This window comes from Hemiscyllium ocellatum, chromosome 4, assembly GCF_020745735.1.
Source record: "Hemiscyllium ocellatum isolate sHemOce1 chromosome 4, sHemOce1.pat.X.cur, whole genome shotgun sequence".
Lineage (NCBI taxonomy): Eukaryota > Metazoa > Chordata > Chondrichthyes > Orectolobiformes > Hemiscylliidae > Hemiscyllium > Hemiscyllium ocellatum.
This window is the reverse complement of record NC_083404.1, coordinates 48,276,494-48,301,587: the sequence shown is the minus strand read 5'-3', so window position 1 is coordinate 48,301,587 and position 25,094 is coordinate 48,276,494. Positions and strand designations below refer to the sequence as shown.

Sequence of the window (25,094 nt, the reverse complement as noted above, 5' to 3'; positions counted from 1 at the left end):
GAAATAAGTTTAAAATGTTTGCTTCTTCCTCAGAAAGAAATGAAGATGAATGAGTTCTAATATAGAGACATTTCTGTAAATATCACCTGTTTCAATTCTTTGCAATTTAAATGCCAAACACTAACTTATTCTGTTGGAGTAGTTACACTCATACAAAATAGCAGAATACAGAGGAAACTCGATTATCTGAATATCGAATTATCTGAAGAAGACCTCGAAGTCCCAACAGAAACATTACATCAAAGACGTCTTTTCATCACTGGTTGCGTCTTTTGTTTACAGTGATTTAAGAGTGAACTCGCCTTATTGAAATGCTGCTGAGAATAGTCCAGAACTGATGGGAGCCCAAGCACCCTACTGTTTGCCCTCCCCTCTTTCTCCCCACACACTTTTCCTGGAGTTCTATACATCCCCTAACATCCCCTTCCCCAGATAACCTCTCCACTTGTTCCACACTGTAAGGAATCTAATGTAATCTAATCTAAACATTGTCCTGTGCAGGGCAAAGGTGAAACCTGTCAAAAAGTTGCAGTAAAAAGGTGTGTCCAGCTGCCCCGGAGAGGAGGCTGGGGCACATGGGTGGGTGGGTGGGGGGGGGGAAGATGGGGAGGAGGCGGGGTGAGGGGATGGGGGTGGTGCTGTACGGGGTTGACAGGGGTGGTGTTGGAGGGGATTGGGGGCAGAGAATGGAGGCGGATGAGGACAGTGTTGGACAGTGCGGAAGTGGGGGCGGTGTTGGATGGTGTTGGGGGGCCAAAGTTGGACAGGGTTGGGGGGACAGGAGTGGGAGCGGTGTTGGATGGGGTCTGGGGGGGCAGTGTTGGACAGGATTTGGGGGTCAGATGGGGGGGCAGTGCTGGACAGGCTTTGGTGGGGGGCAAGAGTGGTGTTGGACGGGGGTGGTGTTGAAATGGGTTGGTGGGCGGAGTTGGGGCGGTGTTGGACGGGGTTTGGGGGCAGGCGGCGGCTGCTGCATGGGATGTGCTGTGTGTCTCCTGAATGGAGAGCGGACCCAACAGAAAACTCTGAGCCTCAAAGGAAAGGCATTGAATCAATTAACCGAATAATCATTTATCTGAACGAAATAGTGCCCGCCCATCTCATCCAGATAATCGAAGTTCCTCTGTATTCAGCCCCTTGAATCTACTCCTTGATTCAGCAAGATAAAGGTTTATCTGTTTATGTTTTGAATTCCAATTCCCATCTATTGCCGCACTTGTCAGTCCTTGGCATGCTGCTCCAGAGAATCACAGTGCAAATTGGAGACACGCCATCTCATGTTCAGTCCAGGCATTTTACAACCTTCTGGACTTAGCATTGAGTTGAACACCTTCAGACTGTGAAGCCACTCCCTTTCTTTTGGCTTTACTTGTTGCATTCTCTGTCACCGTATCCTCCCGCCAACACCCAAACTCCAATGGGACTGTCTGTTCTTTTCTGTTTGGCAGGTGGACACACCATTATTCTGCCATTTTCACATTCCAATTGCTTAATCTGTACTATCAGCTGACATTCTCCCCCAGCACTCCTCCTCCCACAACTTTTGCATAAATGCTGCCCCCTCCACACTTCACAGAAGCTCTGATGAAGAGTCAACTAGACTCAAAACATCAGCTTGCTCTTTCTCCATGGAAGTTGCCTCACCTGCTGTGACTTTTAGCATTTTTTTTGTTTGCAGTAGACTCCAGCATCTGCAGTAATTCGCTCCTGCAATAACTCTTGTTTTCCTGCCAAATCAGATATCGACTCATCTCTGTCTTAAAAATATTCAATGATTCTTTTTACCACTTTCTGAGGCAGTTACAAAATCGCCCAACCCTCTGAAAGAAAATAATTCTCAACTCTGACCTGAAAGGGTGAACCTTAATTTTGAGACAGTAACCTGCTAGTGTAGGACTACCTCACATCCTTTCCACATTTATCTTGTCAAGACCATTTATACACTTCAATCAAGCCATCCCCCAGTCTTTTAAACTCCAGTGGAACTCAGCACAGTCTATGCTTATAAGACAACCCACTCATTCTTAATGATTTGTAGGAGTCTGCAGGACAACAGCAGCTTGTATTTACAAAAATAAAAGGCAAAAAAAAGGTGATACCATAATTATCAAGATTAAAATGATCCCAATTACTTGCCAAAAGATGAATTACAAAATCAATGGTGGAGCCCACTTAATGAGCAAAATCCATATGGAAAAATTGAACAACTTAGCCCACTCCTTTTCCAGGAACAAGTTGGATGATTTATGTCACATATTTTATGTTATCTATTCTGTGTTTCACTTCACTGTGCACTGTCACATTAGATACATAGTGATTTCCATGATTAACATGAAGGAGTTAGAGAATAGGACAAACATGAAAGCTCCCAGGTATCTAAGCAATTGATTTCTCCTGACTTCAAAGTACAGAGGAACAGAGTATTGATCCTTAGTTGTTTGCAAATGCTCATGTAACAAACTGGTGCAATTCCAGAAAAGAAGTTCAAAGGAGAACTCTGAACATAAAGTCAAAAGCACAAAGCTCAATGATGGGACTAAATGATTCAGCCAATTGAATTCTGCCCGAACTCAGCCAGGACTCTGACACACAAGTGAACCAAAGAAGATTCCGCTCACCATTTATGATGAGGGATTTACAAGCACTGCTATTTGACCAAAACTGCACAAAATATGGAATCCTTTATATAAAGCACCCTGCACGTTTTCTTTCATATACACTTGCTCTGGGGACACTAGCAATCTTGAGAAAGGTGCATTCTGTATCTACCTTTGGTTGCCCAGAGAAGATGGTGACGTTTTGCCTTTTTGAATCATTGTAGACACTGTGATTTGAGTGCTCCTTAGGGGAATTTACAGATACCCTCAGCAATAGTGAGGGGATTGTGATATATTTCCACGTCAGTGTTGTATAAGACTTGTGATCTCATAGCGTTCTCACTATATTGCTGATATGGTTCTTCTTAAATGGCATGTATTGCAAAGGAGGAATGACCCTATTGATTTGTTGCAGTGCATCATGTAGATGATACATATCTGCAAACAGAAGGAACTGGTGAAGGAGGGGATGGATGTGTAAACCGGTGTTGGGGCCTGGATCTTGAATATTGAAACTTTTTTAAAAAAATTGTTAGGGTGTGAAATGATAGCTAAAGGGAATTAGCCAATTAGGTTACAGAGTGGTCCAACAGCGACGTAGTGACAGACATTTAAGGAATTATTTCAGAATATACAGCACAGTCTCATTTTCATTGGGTAAGAAATGTTCCACCATTGAAATTGCTTTTTATTCATTTAGGGGATGTGGGCAGAGCTGTCTAGGCCAGCATTTATTGCCCATCCCTAATTGCCCAGACAACAGTCAACCACGTCGTTATGAGTCAAATGTGGGCCAGACCAGATAAGGATGACAGATTTCCTTCCCTAAAAGATATCAGTGAACCAAATGCGTTTTACCAACCATCAACAATGGTTTCATGGTCATCATGAGCAGGCACAGACAGGGGGGAGCTGGAAGGTAAGCAAAGACCAGTTTAAATTAACGTTTTCTTTTCACAGTCTGTGTTTTTTTTTCAACTAGGAGTGGGAACCCGGAAGTCATCAACAGAGGCTTCTGGGAAGGTAAGAAGTTTGAGTGGAGAAGGAACTCGAGACACTACAAGTGTAGTGTCTCCCACCCTCCCTCTTCCTCTAACCTAAAAAAAAGGACTCAGTTGGCTGAACAGGTAAGCTACTTAGTGTTCTTGTTTTGGAGATTAAGTGTAGAGTTACAGCAGCGCAGGCAGTGGAATGTTCCTCCTGCAGGATGTTTGAGGTAGGGGTGACCACCGATGCTCCTGCCGACTTCACCTGCAGGAAGTGCAGCCAGCTCCAGCTCCTCACAGACCGCGTTAGGGAACTGGAGCTGGAGTTGGATGAACTGAGGATTATTCGAGAGGCTGAGAGGGTGATAAATAGAAGCTACAGGGACAAAGTTACGTCAGAGAACAGAGGTAGCTGGGTAACAGTTAGAAGTGGGAAGGGGAGGAAGCAGGCAGTGCAGGAATCCCCTGTGGTCATTCCCCTCAACAATAAGTATACCGCTTTGAATACTGTTGGGGGGGACGGCCTAGCAGGGGTAAGCTGCAGTGACCGGGTCTCTGGCACGATGTCCAGCTCTGAGGCTTAGAAGGGAAAAGGGGAGAGGAGGAGAGCGCTAGTTATAGGAGACTCTATAGTTAGAGGGACAGAAAGGCGGTTCTGTGGACATGGGCGAGACTCTCGGATGGTTTGTTGTCTCCCGGGTGCCAGTGTCCGAGACATCTCGGACAGTGTCTTCAGAATCCTTAAGGGGGAGGGTGTGCAGCCAGAAGTTGCGGTGCACATTGGCACCAACAACATAAGTAGGAAGAGGGGTGGGGAGGTCATTCAGGAGCTCAGGGAGTTAGGCTGGAAGCTAAAAGCTAGGATGGACATAATCGTCATCTCGGGGTTGTTGCCGGTGCCACGTGACGGTGAGGCAAGGAATAGGGAGAGAGTGTAGTTGAACACATGGCTGCAAGGATGGTGTAGGAGGGAGGGCTTCAGGTATTTGGACAATTGGACTGCATTCTGGGGAAGGTGGGACCTGTACAAGCAGGACGGGTTGCACCTGAACCAGAAGGGCACCAATATCCTGGGAGGTAGGTTTGCTAGCACTTTTCGGGGGGGGGGGGGGGTTAAACTAATTTGGCAGGGGGATGGGATCCGGACTTGTAGTCCAGCAAGTAGGTTAGCTGTTTTTCAGGATGTCCAAGAATGCAGGGAGGCTGTGGAGAAGGTAGCACTGACAGGGAATACTTGCGGACACTGAGATGGGTTCAAGTGTGTATACTTCAACGCAAGGAGTATCAGAAATAAGGTGAGTGAACTTAAGGCGTGGATCGGTACTTGGGACTACGATGTTGTGGCCATCACGGAAACGTGGATAGAAGAGGGACAGGAATGGTTGTTGGAGGTTCCTGGTTACAGATGTTTAAGTAAGATTGGGGGGGGGGTAAAAAAGGACGGGGGTGTGGCGTTGCTAATTAGAAATGGTATAACGGCTGCAGAAAGGCAGTTCGAGGGGGATCTGCATTTGGAGGTATATGGGCTGAAGTCAGAAATAGGAAAGGTGCAGTCACCTTGTTAGGTGTTTACTATAGGCCCCGCAATAGCAGCAGAGATGTGGAGAAACAGATTGGGAAACAGATTTTGGAAAGGTGCAGAAGCCACAGGGTAGTAGTCATGGGCGATTTCAACTTCCCAAATATTGATTGGAAGCTCTTTAGACCAAGTAGATTGGACGGGGCAGTGTTTGTGCAGTGTGTCCAGGAAGCTTTTCTAACTCAGTATGTAGATTGTCCGACCAGAGGGGAGACCATATTGATTTAGTAATGAATAGTAACGAACTGGGACAAGTGATGGGCTTGTTAGTGGGTAAGTATTTTGGTGATGGTAACCACAATTCTGTGACTTTCACCTTGGTTATGGAGAGATATAGGTGCGTGCAACAGGATAGGTTTTACAATTGGGGGAAGGGTAAATACAATGCTGCAAGACAAGATCTGAGGAGCATAAGTTGGGAGCATAGGCTGTCAGGGAAGGATGTCGTTGAAATGTGGACCTTTTTCAAGGAACAGATACGATGTGTCCTTGATATGTATGTACCTGTCAGGCAGGAAAGAGATGGTCGTGTGAGGGAACCTTGGTTGACGAGGGAGGTTGAATATCTTGTAAGGAGGAAGGAGGCGGCTTACATAAGGTTGAGGAAACAAGGTTCAGACAGAGCGTTGGAGGGATACAGGATAGCCAGGAGGGACTGGGCGGCACGGTGGCACAGTGGTTGGCACAGAGACCCGGGTTCATTTCTCGCCTCAGGCGACTCTCTGTGTGGAGTTTGCACATTCTCCCTGTGTCTGCGTGGGTTTCCTCCGGGTGCTCCAGTTCCCTCCCACTACCCAAAAATATGCAGGTCAGGTGAATTGGCCATGCTAAATTGCCCGTAGTGTTAGTTGAAGGGGTAAATGTAGGAGAATAGGTCTGGGTGGGTTATGCTTCGGTGGGTCGGTGTGGACTTGTTGGGCCGAAGGGCCTGTTTCAACACTGTAGGGAATTTAATCTTTAGTCAAAAAAGGGATTAGGAGAGCTAAGAAAGGGCATGAAAAATCTTTGGCGGGTAGGATCAAGGAAGAGATAGGAGAGATCTTGAATGAGTACTTTACTTCAGTATTTACAAATGAGAGGGACCATATTGTTGAAGAGGAGAGTATGAAACGGACTGGTAAGCTAGAGGAGATATTTGTTAGGAAGGAAGATGTGTTGGGCATTTTGAAAAACGTGAGGATAGACAAGTCCCCCGGGCCTGATGGGATATATCCTAGGATTATGTGGGAAGCAAGAAAGGAAATTGCAGAACTGTTGGCAATGATCTTTTTGTCTTCACTGTCAATGGAGGTAATGCCAGGGGACTGGTGAGTGGCGAATGTTGTGCCCCTGTTCAAGAAAGGGAATAGGGATAACCCCGGGAATTACAGGCCAGTTAGTCTTACTTCGACAGTAGGCAAAGTAATGGAAAGGGTACTGAGGGATAGGATTTATGAGTATCTGGAAAGATACTGCTTGATTAGGGACAGCCAGCACGGATTTGTGAGGGGTAGGTCTTGCCTTACAAGTCTTATTGAATTCTTTGAGGAGGTGACCAAGCATGTGGATGAGGGTAGAGCAGTGGATGTAGTGTACATGGATTTTAGTAAGGCATTTGATAAGGTTCCCCATGGTAGGCTTATGCGGAAAGTCAGGAGGCATGGGATAGTGGGAAATTTGGCCAGTTGGATAGAGAACTGGCTAACCAGTCGAAGTCAGAGAGTGGTGGTAGATGGTAAATATTCAGCCTGGAGCCCAGTTACAAGTGGAGTTCCGCAGGGATCAGTTCTGAGGCTTCTGCTGTTCGTAATTTTTATTAATGACTTGGAAGGGGGAGGCGAAGGGTGGGTCAGTAAATTTGCAGACGATACGAAGATTGGTGGAGTTGTGGATAGTGAGGAGGGCTGTTATCAGCTGCAAAGGGACTTAGATATGATGCAGAGTTGGGCTGAGGAGTGGCAGATGGAGTTCAACCCTGTCAAGTGTGAGGTTGTCCATTTTGGAAGGACAAATAAGAATGTGGAATACAGGGTTAACGGTAGGGTTCTTAGTAAGGTGGAGGAGCAGAGGGATCTTTGAAAGTTGCCACTCAGGTGGATAGAGCTTGTAAGAAGGCCTATGGTGTATTAGTGTTCATTAGCAGAGAGATTGAATTCAAGAGTCGTGAAGTGATGTTGCAGCTGTACAGGACCTTGGTAAGGCCACATTTGGAGTACAGTGTGCAGTTCTGGTCGCCTCATTTTAGGAAAGATGTTGAAGCTTTGGAGAGGGTGCAGAGGAGATTTACCAGGATGTTGCCTGGAATGGAGAATAGGTCGTACGAAGATAGGTTGAGAGTGCTAGGCCTTTTCTCATTGGAACGGCGAAGGATGAGGGGTGACTTGATGGAGGTTTATAAGATGATCAGGGGGAATAGATAGAGTATTAGAGACTTTTTCCCCAGGTACAACAGAATGTTACAAGGGGACATAAATTTAAGGTGAAGGGTGGAAGGTATAGGGGGGATGTCAGGGGTAGGTTCTTTACCCAGAGAGTGGTGGGGGCATGGAATGCGCTGCCTGTGGGAGTGGCAGAATCAGAATCATTGGTGACCTTTAAGTGGCAATTGGATAGGTACATGGATAGGTGCTTAAGCTAGGACAAATGTTCGGCACAACATCGTGGGCCGAAGGGCCTGTTCTGTGCTGTATTGTTCTATGTTCTATGAGACTCTTAATGCCAGATTCTTAATGAATTCAAATTTCACCATTTTTCATGGTGGGATTCAAATCCAAATCCTGTGTCTCTGGATTAATATTCTGGTGATAATACCATTAGGCCTTCATTAAAGATAGTGTCAAACTAAAAGAAAAAACATATGATTAAGAAAAGACAAGTGGCAAGTCAGATGATTGGATAGTATATAAAGATAAACAAAACCAAAAGGGAAATTTTTTAGTATGAGAGAAAGCTAGCCAGAAATATAAAGACAGACAGTAAGAACACTGGGATTAGTGCTAGGACCTCAGAGATTTGGTTGACGGAATGGAAGGTATGATAGTCAGGTAAGTAAGTCATGAAGAGGTCATAAAAAGGTATATATACATACGTTAAGTGAGTGAGAAAAGATGTTGCAATTTGAGTGTAATGTGGGAAAATGTGAGGTTGCCCATTTTGGCAGGGAGAACAAAGAAACATATTATTTAAATGATCATGGATGTAGAGCTCTGAGATGCAGAGGAGTGAATGTGCTTGTGCATGAATTGCAAAAGGTTAGGAAAGAGGTACAGAAAGCTATTTGGAAAGTTAATAGAATGTTATCATTTATCATGAAGGAAACTGAATACAGAAGGTTTACAGGACTAATATCTGAAATAGGCGGGTAGCGATAAAAGGAAAGCTTGGACTGGTTAAGCTTGTGTTTGGATATAGAAGAATAAGACGGAATTTTATTAAAAAACAAAATCCTCAATGATCCTGAAGGGTCTTGATGAAACAGATATGGAGAGGATGTCTCCTCCTATGGGAGAATCTAGAAAATAGGGTGCGCTGTTTGAAAATCAGTGGTCACCTGTTTAAAACAGAGATTAGGCAAAAACCTTTTCTTGAAATTCTGTTGTGGATCTTTGGAACTCACTTCTTGAAAAGGTGATGGAAGCAGAGTCCTTGAATATTTTTAAGGCAGAGGTAGATATATTTTTTGTTAAGCTATGTTGAAGGGACATCAGGGTTAGACAGGAGTAACATGGCCTACCTCTGATTCATTGGCTTATGTGATCTCACTGAAACCTATAAAATCTTTAAAGGGATAGACAGCGTAGACACAGGTAAGATGTTTCCCTTAGTTTGGAACCAGAAGTTAAAAATGAAAAGGGATGACATTCAAGATCAGCCTGAGGAGGATTTTCTTTTTATTCAGAAAGTTGAGTGTCTTTGGAATTCTCTGCTCCAACGGAGCAATGATTAAAGTAGAGATTGATAGAGATAACAAGGAGCATAAAGGGTTATGGGATAGTGTGGGTAAAGGTGTTGAAGTGTTCAGTCAGTCATGATTATATTAAATGGTGAAGCAAGCTCAATGGGCTGGATGGGTCTACTCCTGATCCTATGTATTTACCTTTTAAATATGACTGAAGCATCTCAATGAATAAAATTCCAAATGTGGGTACTACAACGCAACAATTCCGCCCTCCTATCATGCAATATGAAACAATTTTTATATATAGTTGCATATAATTTACAATATCATTAGAGTTAATATTTTCTTCACACTTTCAATTTGGAAATATAAAATGTTCCTCCTTTTTTCCTCAGCTTGCTTACTCTTACAATACATCACAGCTCCTCAACTGTGTAGCCAATGTCTATTTTTTAATCTATATCAAAGCAGATGCGGCTTTCACTTGCTGTAAATATATTTCAGAGAAATACATTGCGTGCAGAGTGCTTTGGGATTTTCTGAGACTGATAAGCTAGTATATTAATCAAAAATGAGAATTTAGAGGTACTTCACTGGTTATGAAACTCTTTGGGACTCCGAGGTCTTGAAATACATTATATAAATGCAAGTCCTCTCTCCTTCTTTGAAAGGCACCATCTTTCTTTTTTTTGTGTGAAAGCAAAAGATTTCATCGACCTGCTTCTGTTTGTTAATGTGGATTATGAAGCAAAGCATCAAAACTATGTATCAACACTTTGAGATTATAATCACAGCTCTTATCTTCAGAGAAAGCTGATGATGAATGCAAGAAACAGAAGGAATAGGCTGCTGGGTCCTTCAATCCTGCTCTTCTATTCAATTACATCATGGCTGATTTCACTGTGGCCTTAACCTCACTGTCTGGTTTACCTCACATTACTCGCAGCTTCTTACAGATGAAACATCTGTCTAATCCAGCCTTCAACATATTCGGTGATCCACCCTCCAATACTCTCTGGCATAGAGATTTTCAAAGATGCACACTTCTTGGACAAGAAATTCTACATCGCAGTCTTAAATTAGCAGACCTATTTTGCTGAAATTATGCCCCTAGTTTTGCAAACCTTCACAGGATGAAGCATCCTCCCAGCATCTTGTTTAACCCTCTTGAAATCTTATATGCTTTAATACAATCACCTCTCAATATTCTACACTATAATATGGGTTCAATATGTTCAACCTCTCCCCATCCGAACATCACAATTTCTTCAGGTCATTAATGAATCAGTCTCATTCCACATTAACAGAGCAAAAGTAACCTGTTACAGGTGCTGGTTTCATAGTAGACTGTCTTGTGAAAATGCCTCGAATGCACTTGATGAACTCAATTCCATGGCTACCTTAGATAGTTTCATTTATTCAATCCATATGATATGCAGTTTCGGTCACTATACAGGAGGGTGTGCAGAGGAAATTCACTAGGATGTTGCCTTCAATGGAGCAGTTTAACTATGGGCAGTGGCTGGATAAGCTCAGGCTGTTTTCTTTAGAGCAGAGAAGGCTTGGGGGGAGGGGGGGGGGGGGTGTGTGTGTGGAGGCATGTGAACAGAATGGATAGGAAGCAGTTGTCCCCTTAGTCAAAAGGTCAATAACAAAATGGGCACAATTTTAAGATGAAAGGCAGGAGTTTGGAGGGAATTTTAGGATAAGATCTTCACCCAGAGAGTGGAGTGAATCTGGAATGCACTGCCTGGGAAGGTAGTTGAGGCACAAAATCTCACAACCTTTAAGAAAGTACTTCAATGAGCATTTGAAATGTCATAATATCCAAGGCTATAGGCCAAACGCTTGAAAGTGTGACTAATATAGATTGAGAATAGATTTTATGTTGGTGCAGGATGATATGCCAAATGGCCTCTTCTGCACTATATGATTCTATACAATTACCCATTTTTATTGCTGCACCAATCACTTTGTCATTGTCATTTGCACCTCCTCACCTTTTGTTCCTTTATTAGTCCCGACCACTCCTTTTGCCTTGCACCATTATCCAGTTTTCTGTAAATCTCTCTGCCTTCTATCCTCACAGACATTCCCACTAGTTCTTTGCTCAAGCCCCTTCCACTAACTGCCATGTTTAAACCGTTTAATCGCCTATTTCTTCCAGGTCTCATCAAAGGCCACTGAACTACAACATTAATTCTGGTCTTCACTCCACAGATGCTGCCTCTGCATTCCAGCATTTTCTGCATTTATTTCATATTTCCAGCATCTGCAGTACTTTGCAGTATTGGGGTAAGTAAATGAGAAATAGATAACAACACTTCTTTCATCATCATTTTTCACAGTACTCAGCACAAATGGTGATACGTGAGTAATGTTCATAAAATAAACGTCTTTGATCCACAGCCATAATGCTGGTATAATGCACAGATACAGTTTTTGGAACACATCATAGCAAAACAATACCTGTTTTACTTTCACTCCTAGGAGTTCTACATAGGTGTAAGTTAGAGACTAGCCCATGTAGTAAACAGTCAGGGTACAGACTGCAGATAGGAGCAAATACATCAACATAATGCTCAGTTAATGCACAACATTTTATCCACATACTAAACATGCATGGTGACTAAATTACTTCATTCATTCTTTCATGTTTTGTCAGTAAAATCTACTTCTTTTATTTATGAAAAGGATTTTTTTCTGCAAGACTGGTACCCAACATGTTCCAAAGAAAGGCACAGAACACGTGAATAGCTGGCAATTTTTCAGAACAGTGTTATTCTACATAGCTTGTACTCATTGAACAGATATAACTCCAGCAGAGAGACAGGCACCTCTTCAAATAGTCTTGTACTGTACTGAAGACAAAACTCTAAACTGAACATCCAGGTAGAATTAAATTGCACTTCTTTTATCGTTGTAATTACACTGCATCAGCAGGGCATGTCATAAGTTCAGAACATTAAATAATACTTTGAACATCTGATTCACTTCGCTTTCAAGATCTAGCCATTCTGCAGATTGACTTGATATGTTTTCTTAATTCAGATGTCACAATTAAGTTCTAACTTTCCAGTATTTTAAGTGACTTAAAACTAATGCCTAAATAAGCAGCAGCTAAACTGATGGATTTTGTAAAACATAAGTTGCTGACACTCTCAAAAATAAAAGCTAATGCATTCCGTATCAGCATAAATGCTTGCAATAGAATTAGGTTTAAATAGTAAAAATAAAAGCTAGGAGTACAAGCACAGCACTTTATCCAAACATTAAACTTGGATGGTAACTAAATTACTTAATTCATTCTTTAATGTTTTCTCACTAAAATCGACTTAAAAATTATATGTCACACAATAAAAATTTGCATATACTAATTATAATCTGTGAGAAGTTTTAAATGGAATAAATTAGTTTGAATAATACTGAATAAGAGTTTCATATTGCAGAAAATGAGGAAAGATGACTGAAACACATCTTTTATATAAAAATACTAAACATAACATCTTCACATCACTGAGAAACATTTTGGTTGATATGCATGTTGTGATTGCATGCAACTTTATGATAATAACTGACAATAAGAATGTGAGGCAATAGTCTTGAACTAGCGTTGGTATAAACGTACAACCAATTTGGGAGGATATAGTATAATTGCAAATCCAATTCTAAGAATTTCTAGTTCTCGTAAGTCATTCCAAAAATTTTGAACTTAGCATAAGAAAAATATTTAATGCAGAAAAACTGTGTAAAACTTACCACAAGTAAATGTATTACTCCAAAGCATACCAAAACATACTGATTAATATTCAAACTTTTTTGGTATTCCTGCAACATCTTGTACAAAACATGAAGCGATCCAAATTAAAAAGTAATGTATAAATATCACAGATCCCAATGACACTATGGTGTTTTCAATAGCATTCAACTGGATTAATCAGTTCTTAATCTTGAATGATTGGAACATTGTTTAATGTTTGGATAGAGTGCTGGGTTTGTAATGAGTGCAAAGAGAATAATAATACATTGTATGTTAAACATTGGATAACTCTGGAAAGTAGTGTAAAAAATTGATTATTGCTAATCACTGATTTTTGTCTTTAATACAAGTGTAGTGTTCTATGCAGGAACAAATGTTGCAGCATTCAAAAGTGGGTTTGAGGTCCATCTCAGTTACCGTGACTTTCTGTAGTCTGTAATTTAGTTTCACACATTCTTTTTACTAGCACTGAATAGCCTACCAATGGAATACAAAATTTGATCAGATTCCAAGTGTCGCTTGCAATTTTCAGAAAGGCCTTCAGTGAATCAGTACAATCATCATCACAAGTTATATGAATAAATACTGACCTGAAGCTTTATTCCAATCCCAGCCTGTCTTTATTCAGCTATCCCATCAATCCACCAGCAGTATGTCTTTGCTTACAAAACCCCACGTTTTGATATTTTTTGCTTAACCTGTTCAGAGATGTTATTATACACTTCAACAGCAGATGGGACTGGAAATCAGAAGGAAATAACATCCACCAGCAATCTCAATACAGAACTCGCTGTTTGTCCACTGGCTTTGATCTACCACAGTGACAGTGGGTCCTTTCAAACATTCCCAGACTGGCCATTTCTTCTGTGCAGACATCCAACATTAACAAGGTTGCTGAGACCATCCAGACTCTAGTCCAAACTATGATTTACATTGTTGAGGAGTGTTTGTTGTTTAAGGTGTGCTGAAAGAGTTCCACTGACAAGACTACTGCCTAGCTATGTGGCTATGTACACCACAAACAAAACAATTACTCACCTACCTACCTACACCTTTTTATATCTTTAACACAGGCGGGCATTTTCTTTATTTTTTTGTTTTTTGTATGTACTGAACTTTGAAGTTCTTTTGTTAAAGTATACTCTCAGCCTGTTGTGAATATGTTCAGTGACTAAGCACCTCAATATACAAACTACAAAGCTAAAACCTATGCTATTTTAAGCCAAGTCTTACGCTGGGATTAGATTCATTCAGTATTACTATGAGTCAGAGTCATAACATTATACCATGACCACACTAAAGCCAGAGTTTGTACAACAAAAGTTACTACCAACATGTGTTTTATCCCTGATTGGTGCAAAGTTTTACAGTGCAAACAGTATTCAATGTATCCTTGTGCTAAGCTTAATGGACCTCAATTTACTCCAATCACAGTTCTATTCAATTTGGTGCCATTTGTTACAAACTACAGAGTAAACTAGGAGATCTTGACTCCTTCAGACTTGGCTTCGAATATCTAAAAAGATGCTTTTGTGGGGCATATTCAGAAGCAGCACTGCCTTTGATGAAAATACATAGATAATGAGACTTTTACAGATGTTCTGAAAAAAACCTAAAATTATTTCAGTTCAGTTGGTCACAGCTTTAATGACAAAGAACACACTAGCAATTGAATATTCTTAAAATATGCAGCTGTGAAAGTAAACATCGTTTCCCGAGAAAGTCAAAGCTACTAAAGACTGCTCATGGTGCTCATAAGTCTGTTTCATAAGTTTGTTTCCATGGTTTTCAACTACCTCCGAGGCAACAGCTAAGTACAGGCCTAGAACTCACAGCATCCATCCAATGTATTTTTAAATAAAAGTTCGTCTTTGGGTGCATCAGAAAAATATGAAATGATGTTTGAACTCCTTTACCATTGCATATATGCAAATTGTATAGATAACCACTTGTCCAGAGTTGGATTGCTGGGCCCTATTTTTCTTCCCATTCACCTCCACCTTTGAATAGTAGAACAGTGCAGGAGAGGCCATTTGGCCTATTGTGTTTGTGCTGACTCTATTCAATTAGTTCTAATTGCCCTGTTCTTTCCCCATGGCTCTGCAGATGCTTCACTTTCTAAGAATTTACCCATTTCCTTTTGAAGGTCGCTTGAAATCGGCTTCCTCTGCCCTCTAAGGTGGCACATTCTGGATTATTATAACATGTTGCATTAAAAAGAAAAACCCTCATTTTTCCTCTGGTACTTTTACAAATTGTCTTAAATCTCTCTCAACCTATCGGCCCTCCTGATAGCAGTAAGCATTTCTCCTTATTTATAAAAATTCCTTAGAACCGGAAGCCTCAATTAAATCTCCCCTTTAACTTACTCTCTTCTGAGCAGAGAAGTTCCATCTCTTCAACTTTCCTGCACTTAGTTGAAGTCCTTCATTCCTGGTACCATTCTTGAAGATGTTTGCTTGTGTAAGGCTCCCCAATGCTATCTGACCACTTACATTTCAAACAAGCAATCATTTATGACATGTCCAGTGGATGAGTATTACTACTCTTCTCCATGCCATGTATCTACATTTATCTACTAAGTCACTAATGTACTGCCTGCATATCCGATAACTTAATCCCCTGCAAACATGATTTTAATTGCTCCATTTACAGGAATTGTGTATGGCTCATGCACCTTTGCCTGTAGAAATCAAGCTGCAGTAACACTCAAGGTGCTCAACATCTTCTCTAACAGAGCTACTTGACTAATCAGTATACCACCAACTGACTGACTATCACTCCACAAAACTGACTATTTAACTGAGTTTGGTTGGCAAGGAGGAAGGAGACACTGCAGTTTGCCAAGGTTTAGAAGGAGGGGCACATGGGAGATCCAGGGATATCTCCAGATATCCCCAACACAGTAGGCATCCCCAACATAGTCCAGGTTGACTCTTCTAAATTGAGGGCTGAGAGTGTTGCTGGCCAGGCCAGCAGATATTGCCCTTCAATGCGTAGATAAGGACAGTAAATTTACTTCCTGAAAGGACGTAAGTGTTTTGAATTCAAATTTCACCATTTTCAGGGTGGGGGTACCCCTTACTATGTGCAGAAACATTTGGACCAAGCACCCAAAGCTATAAGTAAAACTCAGAAAGGTTTATTCCAACTGGGACACACGAAATGTGGGAGAGATGGGATGGTGGAAACTGCACAAAACTATTTGCAAATATTTAGATTTTAAGTTAATTTCATTCATTATATGCATCATGTAAAAGTCAGTTCAATCTCCAACTCAGATCAGAGTTGAGCAGAAACAGAACTTCTCTACCAAAGAATGTGGAGTTTAGCAAATTCAGTTACATGGCGCCAGACTTGAAATGAGATCGGGTGGTCACTAAACAGCAGTGAAACAAAACCACTAATGCTTCAAAGTGTACAGCTGATGGGAACCACCAACCTTCAAAATCAAAGTGATGTGAAACTTCCAGCAAAGTGGCTAACTGCCTGATTTGATAGAAGCTTTTAGGCCACAATAATAAAGTTGTATTCCCATAAGTTCAAAGGAAAAAAACAGTATGATGCCTACCTGGGAACTCTGGCTGTTAAGCTTTCTTCACTTGAGGACGATTTAGGTCTTGTTTCTATTTCAGGTTTCTGGTTTTCACTTTCGCCACTTTGTACTGTCTGCTGATCTTGCTGCGGTGCTTCCTCCTTTGGTTGTTCACACTGCTCCTCCATCTTCTCTTCTTTCTCGTTCTCACTTTCATTATCACTATCTTCACCCAAGATGTCGTCCACCTACATTATTAAATAAAGCCAATGAGAATTACATAGGGGCACAAGTGGTCCAGACTGGTGCTTATGTTCCATGTGGCCCACCTTCACTTTTCTTCATCTTATCCTATCAACTCATCCTCCTGTTCCTTTCTCCCCTCATATGTTTAGCCACTGTCTCCCTAAATCAATCTCTGTTCACCTAAACCATTCCTGTGGCTGCAAAGTCTATTATCTCAATAAAGATGCCCGTCTTGAATTTAATAGAGATTACCTAATACTTAGCAATCCTATTTTGGTTTTGCCCAAAATGGTAATACTTTCTCTATATCTACCCTATCAAACTTACTTCATGATTTTTAAGACCACTATCAGGCTATCGTTCAGTCATTTCCTTTCCTGCGAATAGAGCCCAAGCATTTCAGTCTTTCCTGATGGTTGCACCCTGTCAACCTTAGCTTGAAGTGGTTTGTGCACACGTAGAGATGGGCAACATCTCTTCCTTATTCTGATTAAAATGTGCATCCATTTACCCGCTAGATATCTTTAATCAACCTTCTCGGGTATGCATTGACTCAGCATTGGAGCAGATGGCACTTGAACTTTGGGTTTCCTGGCTCAGAGGTAGGGACACTACCACTGTGCCACAAGAGTCCTTCCACTCTTCCATTTGAAACGTCAAAGATCCCAACCTCATTAAGTATTCATTGGCCACATATTTAAAATGAATGATAGAAGGATTAGAAATGAATCCTAGGAGAAAGGTTGGTGTCTGGAATTCACTGCCCAGTTTTGGTTTGGAACCAGAAACAGCTCATTTAAAAGCTATTTGGAATTCACTGCCACAGAAGGCTGTGGAAACCAGGTCAGTGAGTATATCTGAGGCAGAGCTAGATAGGTTCTTAGTTGTTAAGGGGAATCAAAGGTTACAGGGAGAAGGTGGGAGAATGGGGTTGAGAACCTTATCAGCCATGATGGGCTGAATGGCCTAATTTCTCCTCTTATGTTTTATGGTACCTGGATCTGCACATAAAGCACTGTAACCTCCTGGAAGGTGGGTTTAAAAATAGGCAGCTAGGTTTTTTTTCCTTCTTGTGCCAGCACAAATATAGTGGGCCAAACAGTCTCTTTCTGTGCCGTAACCTCTCTGTGGTTCAATGTTCTTATAGAAAAAGTCTTAGAATTACAAACAAATGACCAGCCAGCCTTATTGACTGTCTTGCATTAACTGAATATTTTGATAAAGCGTCTTTACCCACAAATCTGTTTACCTTTATCTGGCAAACATTATCTTTGCTATTGGTTCACATTTCCTGTTCCATACATATAAGCTTATGCACAGTCTTAATTATCCAGAGACTGTGGACAGACATGCAAACACGTTCAAATTTTATTAAGTCTGAATTTATTAAGTCTGGGACTGCAACCCACAACCTCCTGATTCTGATTCGACAGCAACACGAACTGAGCCACAGTTGGCACATATAATACTGTTGAAAATGTTAGCAGGTCATGGCTGGATAGTCAGTAAATTAGTGTGTGCTCACAAACTTTTTCCTTATTCTTTTGTTTCAGACAAAGATCCCTAAACGGTAGCATGGAATACACAAGAGATCATTGCTGAAGTGGAATAAAGATTGATTTTAATTATTAATTACTTCATTTATACACTGCATTTCTATAGCCAGTTAGAACTGTGGACATTCGTTGTATAAATGGTTAATTGACTTCAAGTAAATTGTAGTAATGAAAGTGTATGGAGCCCCAACCATCAACTGTGCCCACAACATTGAGGATTCAATTGCTTAGTCACTGTTCAATCAAATGAAACTCAGCACTAAGTTGTGTCTTTGTACGGATGTGTACATTGCATGATAACAATATCTGCCATGACTTAACCATAAGAAAGGGTTAAAATTTTTGAACAAGACTCACTGATTGGGTTACACAGGCAGCCTGGTAAATCTGGAAATGGTATGTAAGACATTTATTGAAGTTAAAAAATTGTTCTTTTTCCATTGCAAGTGGTAATTTTGAGACTTGGATCCACAAACTAATTTATATGCTACTCATAGATACAGCTCAGCATAGATAAGAAAACTCGATGATATGTGCCAAGTCAGTGAATCTAATTAGTTCCTCAAGTGCACTTTCTAATAACCATCTTAGCTCCAGCAGCATGTCATGGCTTCTCCTATTTACACAATAGAAACCTCAATTGTAGCCTAGTTATATTACAGTTAGAAACTGTGCTCACTTTGTGTGTGTGTGTGTGTGTGTGTGTGTGTGTGTGTGCGCACACACGCGGGGAAGCGTGTGTGTGTGTGTGTGTGTGTGTGTGTGTGTGTGTGAGTGAGAGAGAGAGAGAGACAGAAAGAGACAGAAAGAGAGAGAGAGAGAATGAGCATGTGATACTTTGGAGATGTTAAGTCAGTGTTTAAATGGGAGTGTGAATCCACTTCTCACTGTTTATTATACCTATCTCTCCACTTCAACTGAAAGCAATAACTCATTCTGAGGTATTTTTCTAGGGACCCTGACATCCTTCACACAGGGGAGGGCGTTACCAGTAAATCCACATAATAAATGTCAACGGGTTATTGGATGTATAGGGTCAACTCTCAAATCCTTTATGTAATTGCCTGCAATTTATACTTTCTGCAAAACTGAAATAACTCCCATCCAAGTCATAAATCACCTTCGCAGTAAGGGTGATAAACTAATATGTTCTCTCTTTCTCAACGGTGAAATATAGAAGAATGATAGGTGATCTTATTGAAAGATCCATAGTTTTTAGAAATGTGTTAGGGTAGATGGCAGAAAGGTTATTTTCCCAAGTGGGGCAGATTAGGACCAGAGGGCAGAGATGAGGGGGAATTTCTTTTCCCAGAGGGTAGTTGAGGCTGGTCGTTTAGAATATTCAAGGATGGCTTGGACAGATTTTCAATCAGTTAAAGGAATCAGGGGGGTCATGAGGAAAAGGCAGGGAAGTGGAGATTAGGATTACAAGATCAGACCACTCATTGAATGGAGGAGTAGAACTCAATGGGCGGAATGGTCTACTTCTGCGGCTACATTTTATAACCTTATGAGCCCTCCACTGTGACGAATGGTCACTACAGTTTGTCCAACACTTAGCATTGGATGATCAGAAATTCCCTTGAACTAAATACTGGGAAGAACATATGAAACAGGAGCCCAAAGAGGCCATTTGATCCCTCAAGGTAGTTCTGCCATTCAATAAGATCAGGTGTGATCTGTTTGTGCTTCAAATTCCAGATTCCCAACTACTCCCAATGAGCTTTGTTTCTTTTGCATGTCAAGACCAACCTAGCTCTGCATTAAAAATATCCAATGGCCCTATCTCCACCGCCTTCTGAGATAGAGCTGCATTGTTGTGCAACCTTCTAAGAGAAAATATGTCTGTTTATCACCGTCCACAAAGTATGACCCTAGATTTGAACACATCCATAAAAAGAAACATCTTTCTAACATTCACTTTATCAAAATTATTTAGGACCTTATAAATTACAATCTCAACATGCATCACTCTTCAAAACAAGCGCAGCCTATCTAACATTTCCTCAACTGACCATATACATGCATTTGCAAAGATAGGGTTTGAATAGGAGTAGTCAGCATGGCTTTGTGAGTGGGAGACCATGCCTCACAAATTTGCTAGACTTCTTTGATGAAGTGACCAGGAAGGTTGACAAGGGCAGGGCAGTAGACGTAGTCATATATGGACTTCAGTAAGGCCTTTGATAAGGTACCACATGGTAACTTGCTCTGGAAGGTTAGATCACATGGAATCTATGGTGAGCTGGCAAATTAGATACAAAATTAGCTTGATGGTAGGAAGCAGAGGGTAATAGTGGAAGGATGCTTGTTGAACTGGAGGCCTGTGACGAGTGGAGCGCCTCAGGGGTTGGTGCTGAGCCCATTCCTGTTTGTCACCTATATCAATGCTTTGGATGAGAATGTACAAGACATGATTAGTAAGTTTGTTGATGACACTAAAAAAAAGGTATCGTGCACAGTAAGGAATGTTGTCATAGAATGCAGCAGGACATTTATCAGCTGGGGAAGTGGGCCGAGAAATTGCAAATGGATTTTAATATAAATAAATGTGAGGTCTTGCATTTTGGAAAGTCAAATCAAGGTAGGAGCTTCATGGTGAATGGAAGAACCTTAAAAAGTGTAGTGGAACAGAGGGATCTTGGAGTTCAGGTTCACACTTCTCTGAAAGGCAGAGAGGGCAGTGAAGAAGGCTTTTGACACACTGGCCTTCATTACTCAGGGCAGTGAATAAAGAAGTTAGGGAGTTATGTTGCAGTTGTACAGGACTTTAGTGAGGCCGCACTTGGAGTTTTGTAATCAATTTTGGTCACCTTGATATAGGAAGGATGTTATTAATCTGGAAAGAATGCATAAGAACTTTACAAAGATGTTACCTGGACTCAACTGTCTGAGTTATGGGGAGAGGTTGTATAAGCTAGGACTTTTTTCTTGAGAGCGTAGGTGACTGAGAGGGGGCCTTATAGAGGTGTATAAGACCATGAGAGGCATGCATAGGGTGAATGCATGCAGTCTTTTTCCCAGGATTGGGAATCAAGGACAAGAAGGCATCAGTTTAAGGTTAGAGGGAAAAGGAACCTGATGGGCAGTTTTTTGTTTTTACACAGACCGTGGCATGCATCTGGAATGTGCGGCCAGCAGAAGTGGTTGAGGCGGGTACATTAACAACATTTAAAATACATTCGGACAAAACATGGATAGGAAAAGAATGGAACAATATGGGCGAGTGCAGAGAAATGGGGTTAGCATGGATAGACGTTTAGGTTGGCATGGACCAGTTGGGGCCAAAAGGACCCATCTCTATGCTGTATGGCTGTATGGCTCTATGATTGCCTGCTCACTCCTGGTATCAATCTAGAGAACCTCCTTTGAATTATCACTAATGCAGTTGCATCCTTCCTTAGATAAGGAGACCAAAACTGCGTACACTACTCAAGATGAGCTCTCACCAATGACCTGTTTCAGAGAAGTAAAATTTGATCCCAGCAACAGACTTTATCCCTTCCCACAGGAATCATGCAAGTCTAGATTAGAACCTTAGTGTCATGTCTGACCCCACGAGACCAGAATTGAAGGTTAAGAGGGCTTTGCGAACCACTTCCTTGAAGTCATGTGGGCTGCCTGTTGCACATACACCCACAATGTCACAATGAAGGGAATTCTAGGATTTTAACCTATTGACAAAGAAGGCACAGTAATGCATTTCCAAATCAGGTTGGCATGTGGCATAGAATGGAAAGTTGCAGATGGTGGTGTGCCCCATGTATCTGTTGCCCATTGTCCTTCTCAATGGGGTTTAGGACAAAGCTGAAGTCACTTCCTATCTCACATCAAGTTTTATTTAGTCTACTAGTTGTATTATATTGGATCAGCTAACCAACACCTCAACTTTAACATTTTTACGCTTACTTTCAAATTCCACCATGACGTTATCCCTCCCTCTATAATTTCTTCTAATTTATAAAGTTCTGATTTATCAGTGCTCCTTCAATTCTGGTCTTTTGTCTCAATATAAATGGCTCCACCACTGGAGGTGCGAAGCTCAGAAATTTTCTTTCTAAGCTTCTCTGCCTCTTCTTCCTTGACATCCTCCTTTAGTACACTTTTGAAATCAATCTCTTTGCTGAAGACTTTGGTAATCCATCCCTGACCACCTTATATGGTGTGATGTCAATTTCTATTAATAACACCCCTGTGGAACACACTGGAATCAATTCATACTAAAGGAGCCATACAAGTGCAACTTGTATTTGTTCTTTGCAGGATCCACCGAGACAAAGCATAGTGCTCTGTGTTGCTGCCTTGAACAGCAAATTCAGCGATGATTTCCTTCATGGTTATAGAGTCAAGGAGTCACAATTTTACTTTTTTTCCCCCTCAATTGATTGCTCAGTTTGCTTACTGCCATCAGAAATAAGTTTGCCAAGTCTTTGTACAAGGGAACCAGCTGGCAGCTTCCATTCAACGTATTGAACTGTTAGCCTGGTCTCGGGGGTATGAGCCTCATCCCTGAGACAGAAGACTGTGGGTTCCAGCCTCACACCAAAAACCTGAATTCATAATCTAGGCCAATGCCTTGCAGTAGTGCCAGAGAGTGCTGGGCTGTCAGAAGTGCTGTCTTTCTATGAGGAATAAACCAAGGCATTACCTGTCCTCTTGGAGGATGTAAATGAAGAGTGGAATAAGTGGAAGAAGAGCAGGGAAATTCTCACACCCAAAACCACTGCTACACTCTCAAAGGTTATCTTGTCATTTATTTCATTTTTTGTTGCATTTCTTAGATTATAACAGTGGCTACTTATTAATAATCTGAGACATCCTGCATTCATGATAGGTACTAGTGGAATGTACATCTCCATTTTCTATTAGAAAAATTAATCAAAAAACCCAACAGCACAGTTACATATGGGGACACCATAGTCACAGCAATAAGTAAATTATTGAGTGTTTTTAATTAGATATGGCTGAGTTTAGTAGTCAGCTTAGAACACACAATATCTCCAATGCCAATGTTTTCTTTTGAGTGACGCATTAGATTGAATGTTATAATTACATCCAGCACATTTATAGCAGTCCTGAGCACCACTGTTTAAATTGGAATGTATGAGGTTTGCTCTGATTAAAATAACCCCTTTCCTATTAAGATGGAATGAGCAAAGATTATGCCGGGGCAACAGGTTTTACTGTAACCCGCCTGGCACAGGAACCAAGCAGCCTCACTGTTGGCCATCTGACTCAGCAGACAACAGTGTCAATCTGGGTCTCTGTGTGTTCACTCTATCACCAATGCTCAATGTGCCATCAGTAGGGTCAAAGAGGCAATAGGTTTGTTCATGGACAGTTTCAAATCCATTTAACAAGCCAGATAGAAAGCACTGCTGTCTATCTTGTTGGGTTGTTTATTCTGGCAAAATAAGCCCTGGGACTTCTATTGACATAACTTTGACAAGCATAAAGCAGAGTGAGGGGAGAGACTTCTTGGAGATTGGCATTTGTCCTCTCACCATAGTTTGCATCCCTGCCCATAACCAGCTGGCTCACAGTACTCACCAGGCCATCCACAGGCTAATGGCAAGAATTCCATTTCTATCGGAGGTGGTCCACCTTGGAGGGCATCCAACCAGACCACCCCCAGCAGCAGTAAGTTTGAATATTGGCGTCCACTTGGTTTATAGGCAGCTCTCTGATGAAGGTGTTGTGTGATTAGAGTTGGCTGGTGTGGAGGGGAATGAGTCTGATAGGCATGTGGAATCCACAGAAGCTCCAATCCCATCTAGCACCTTGCCTGACACCAGTGTGCCCACTTAAAGTTGCTTGGCTACTCTCCTGGTGTAAGCCTTCCCCAGTCACAGGGAAGATAATAGTGGTGGTTGGATCAGAGACTGCGTGTCACTAGGTCTAAGGGTCTTCTGTAGAATGCAAGACATTTCCCTCAAACCGGAGACTGGAAGGCTATGAAATTCCAGCCCAGGTTTTTCTTAAAACAAATCATTTCTTGGGAAACCAGTTCTCTCAACCAAGCTCACACCTATATCCCATCCCTACAGAGCAACAGCGAACCTTCCCCTTGAAAAATGGGTGACGTTCCCTTGACAACAGCTGCTTCAGAGGCTGGGACAACATTCACTCACAAGCCTGGAGTCATACTGAGGCGCAGACAGGTAAACAATGTCTCCTCCTTGGAAAACTACCAGGGAACTAGCTGGGGTTAAGTGCAACCAGCTTTATATACATTACATTCCTGCTGGGAGAACTGAACAGACAATGAGTTTAACTTAAAAACTACCAATAGGATACAAGATAGCATATTACAAGGGCAAAAATGAACTCACCCACCCTCCTAATCACAGCCTTTCAATTAGGTAAGCTGTTGGACAGTAATAGGCATCTAAATTACATAGTGAAAGAGTTAGCCAGTGGTTTGTTCAAACTTCCATGAGCAGCAAACATACATTGATTCACTCACTTGCAGATTTTCTCCATAAAGTCGGCCAATGCTTTTGAAAAGAAAACACCGCTGTGCTCCTTCAGAAAAAAAGATTCCACTCATAATTTTTTGATCAAAAGTACACAGCTATCCACTGGAAATTGATAACTACCAACGAACATGACTGCACCACAGGCACAACACTCCTCCAAAACAATGAGGTAAGCAGCACCCAGGCCCTGCTTCCTGTCCTGCTATTAATAACAGTTATAAAATGTTAACAAGTGTTAATCTCACACAAGTTATAATGTGTTCACAGCATTCAGGTTTTTCTGTCTTAGCCAATCACAAATCCAGTTGTAGACTTCAACAGGCATTACCATATTAGCAGCAGGATATTTGAAGGGAAGGAAATACTGATAGGTGATAATGGATAGACACAAAAGTCCTGAATTGTTCAAAATGCATATCGCCCCATGAGAGAGCTTTAACCAGACCTGACAAAGCAGGCATTAAAACAGAAGTGAACCT

General features: G+C 41.5%; 1 protein-coding gene across 1 annotated transcript in view; it reads right to left on the bottom strand.

The window, feature by feature from the left end:
• ctdp1 (CTD (carboxy-terminal domain, RNA polymerase II, polypeptide A) phosphatase, subunit 1) overlaps positions 1-25,094 on the bottom strand; it is a 285,579-nt gene that overhangs the window by 55,836 nt on the left and 204,649 nt on the right. Inside the window, exon 13 of the mRNA XM_060823127.1 lies at positions 16,371-16,582. Within this exon, the coding sequence (XP_060679110.1) occupies positions 16,371-16,582 (212 nt within the window). The remainder of the gene's footprint in view (positions 1-16,370; positions 16,583-25,094) is intronic.